Source organism: Monopterus albus, unplaced genomic scaffold, assembly GCF_001952655.1.
Source record: "Monopterus albus unplaced genomic scaffold, M_albus_1.0 scaffold174.1, whole genome shotgun sequence".
Classification (NCBI taxonomy): Eukaryota; Metazoa; Chordata; class Actinopteri; order Synbranchiformes; family Synbranchidae; genus Monopterus; species Monopterus albus.
Genome location: NW_018128054.1, coordinates 585,257 through 588,223, shown reverse-complemented (window position 1 = coordinate 588,223; position 2,967 = coordinate 585,257). Strand labels below are relative to the sequence as shown.

Sequence of the window (2,967 nt, the reverse complement as noted above, 5' to 3'; positions counted from 1 at the left end):
ATCATCAGGGGAATTCCTACAAAATAAATAGTTTTACAGACTCAAGTGTGTTACCACAAAACAAAGCACACTCGTCGACCACTTCATTATGTACACCCAGTGACGTGCAGGCAGGGGAGGCAGAGCCTCCCCTGTCAACCTTGAAGAGAAAAAAAAAAAGTTAATCATAACATATAATAAATGTTAATATTTGTCAGCTGGTATGCATTATAAACCCTTTTACCATTTGAATCCAATATTAAAATGTTTTTCAATAAAGAATAGCGGAATTTCCATATGCCCCGTTCAAATACATGGAGATGCGTGATGAGGCAGCGCTTTGCTGTGCCTCTTGGTGGATCGTGTAATCCTCACAAACTGTATGCGATGCAAATAGTGTGTCGCTGTCCCTCTATATATCGCAAATAAAATGCTTTCAAACACTCTGATTATATGCTCTGCCTTGCCATAATCTGGATAATGTTGTGTGGCGACCTACGTCGGCTATTGGGGAGGGGTCTGGTGGCAGCGACATGATGCATGGGGGGCATCATGGGAGTTCAATGATGAGTTCAGAGAACAGTTGGCCTCAAGGCAGAGGGCGCTTGTGAGCCCACAGACTCTTGCGCTACCTACAATCTTCTTCGTGCTTGTTTATATTTCCTTTACAATCCGCCTTATCAAAATGGAAGATTACATTTCCAAGCTGAGAAAATTCGCAAAGCTGTACTTTCAATCAAAACAAGAGGTAATAACTAAAGGAAGACCAGCACCAGTGCTGAAAGGTTTGCTTCAGACCACAGGAAAGAACCTTACCCGTTCTTTTCAAACGGAGTAGTACACCCAAAAAAACTTTTATTATTTCTAGTTTGAAAGCTGTTAAGCTTCATTAGCAGCTCAATGGGCACTGAGTACACTGGAGTAAGAGCCAAAGTATAGTGTCCTTTTTCTGCTTTTATGTTTTTTATTGAATCCATTTGTTTTGAATTAAAAATCGAGAATTGATTCCGAGTTGAATCAAATGGTGAGTTTTCTTAAGATTCCCACATCTACTGATCATTATCTTTGTAAAGGTACAATTTATGGTAGAGCTGGTGTATTGTTTGATATTCCTATTTTAAAATTACTTCAATACGTGACTGAATAAACTGCAAATTTAAATGGCTTATTATTATTTACACACCAAAAAAGCACAGCTTTAGATGACATACTGGAAGAAAATGCCAATGTTGTACATAAATATGAATGGAACAGCTGTGTGATCACCTTTGGTAAACAGCATGACACCAGTACAGAGTTATCTGGGATTAGCTCAGTGGCTGGCTTATGGAAATTCAAGTAAAGGAACTGTTTCCCACCTGAGTAACTGCCTGGTGGTATACCTGTAGTACCGGAGCGAGGAGCCATGCCAGGCTGGGTCACAGGGGTGATATAGCCTGCCTGAGGCTGGTCTGCAGCAGGCTGCTGAAAGGAGGGACCAGGCTCATCATCATCATCGTCATCATCATACTCATCAGAGTCATCCTGATTCTGCTTTCTCTTCTGAGTCTCTGAAACAGGAAGAGCAGAATCAGTCTCTAAAACAAACCATAACAGGATGACACATTGAAGTTACATTAAGGTGCCAGTACCTTGGTTCTTCTGTTCTAGCACTCTTCTTCTCTCTTCCATATCTTTCTCTGGAATACCTTCCATGCCATATATCTCCAGTTCAATATCTGTCCTTCCAGGTATTGCATTAGGAACTCCATCAATTGTCTCTTTATGTACCTATGATAGAAGCAATGTAATTTTAATAATTAAAAACTGCTTGTCAGGTTTTATGAGGGTGGTGTGATGCGTTTTCTCACCTGCATGCAATGGATTGCGAGCCCAGGGCCAGTGTACAGCTTTTTATGACAGATGTGGCACTTGAAATGTTTCGCCTTTTGATGTTGAATGAGAATCTTTTCGTCATCAAAGTCTCTGTTACAGTACCTGACATTTGATTACGGTTTAGGTAAACGCTGAGTTGCTATTAAACCAGACAGCTGAAATATTATTCTATAGCTAGAAATAACCCAAAACATACAGTATATCGATAGCTGGTAACAACAACACATCACAGACCAGCGTCGTCCGTTTTTAATATCCAGATATTGTAACATTATTTGCCTCAGACCTGGAATTTAAACTTTAGTAAAGTTCCCGAAAACAAATTCAAAATCAGTCGCTTCAGAGGCTAACGTTAGCTTCGTAACCAGAGGACAACGCTGGCAACCAAAGACAAAGACTTAATAAGAGCAAGATATCGTTACAATAAATGGAAGATATGGAAAAGGATACCAACACCAAGGTTTCATTTGCTTTTTCTTCTTTCTTCCCATGTTTTTGTTTTTTTTTTACTGTCAATTCACCACCGGCTAACCCAGTAAAACAACAGCTAAAGCTTGCTAACTGACGTGTTGCCAACGCCTCAGTAAGGAAAGTAGCTATTGGCTGTCCTAGAAGTCGCTAAATGACGCCATTCCCCTAATTTTCATAATATTTCATTTGCATGTAATTGTAATGGACGCTGTGGGAGAGAGGGATAACGTCATGGGAAAGATAAAAACTGAATAAAAAAACACCCTAAATATAAAAAAAACTTTTCTGTCTCTCTTTATTACATTGTTCTGGTTCCTTGTTCTTCTTGAGAATGAGTTAATAATGTATGGGGGTGAAAACAATGATGCACAGAGTCATTAAACATGTCTGTAGCACCCTACCCATGTAGCTTAACTTTTGTAGAATAAGACATATTAATAAAGGGTGTTGACGTACTCTGGGTGGGGCCCTGGGGTTCTTTGGTAAATATGGCTGACCGTTGTACCTGTGACTAAATATCTCTTGTAACTCTTAATTTAAATCAAAACAAATGGCGGTGCCTCCATTTAGCAGGAATTTAAATGAGATATACAAACCAACAAATTCTTAGGAATTAAATTTAATTTTGATGTAAATCATAAT

The 2,967-nt window shown here is 39.1% G+C and overlaps 1 protein-coding gene across 1 annotated transcript in view; it reads right to left on the bottom strand.

Annotated features, from left to right (window-relative positions):
* Window positions 1-2,550, bottom strand: part of LOC109969488 (BUB3-interacting and GLEBS motif-containing protein ZNF207-like) — a 7,598-nt gene extending 5,048 nt beyond the window's left edge. The window contains exons 1-4 of the mRNA XM_020616407.1: window positions 2,305-2,550; window positions 1,830-1,956; window positions 1,611-1,749; window positions 1,109-1,529 (exon numbers count right to left, since the gene is read on the bottom strand). Coding sequence (XP_020472063.1) covers window positions 1,109-1,529; window positions 1,611-1,749; window positions 1,830-1,956; window positions 2,305-2,345 — 728 coding nt within the window. The 5' untranslated portion in view covers window positions 2,346-2,550. The remainder of the gene's footprint in view (window positions 1-1,108; window positions 1,530-1,610; window positions 1,750-1,829; window positions 1,957-2,304) is intronic.
* Window positions 2,551-2,967: the final 417 nt, after the last annotated feature.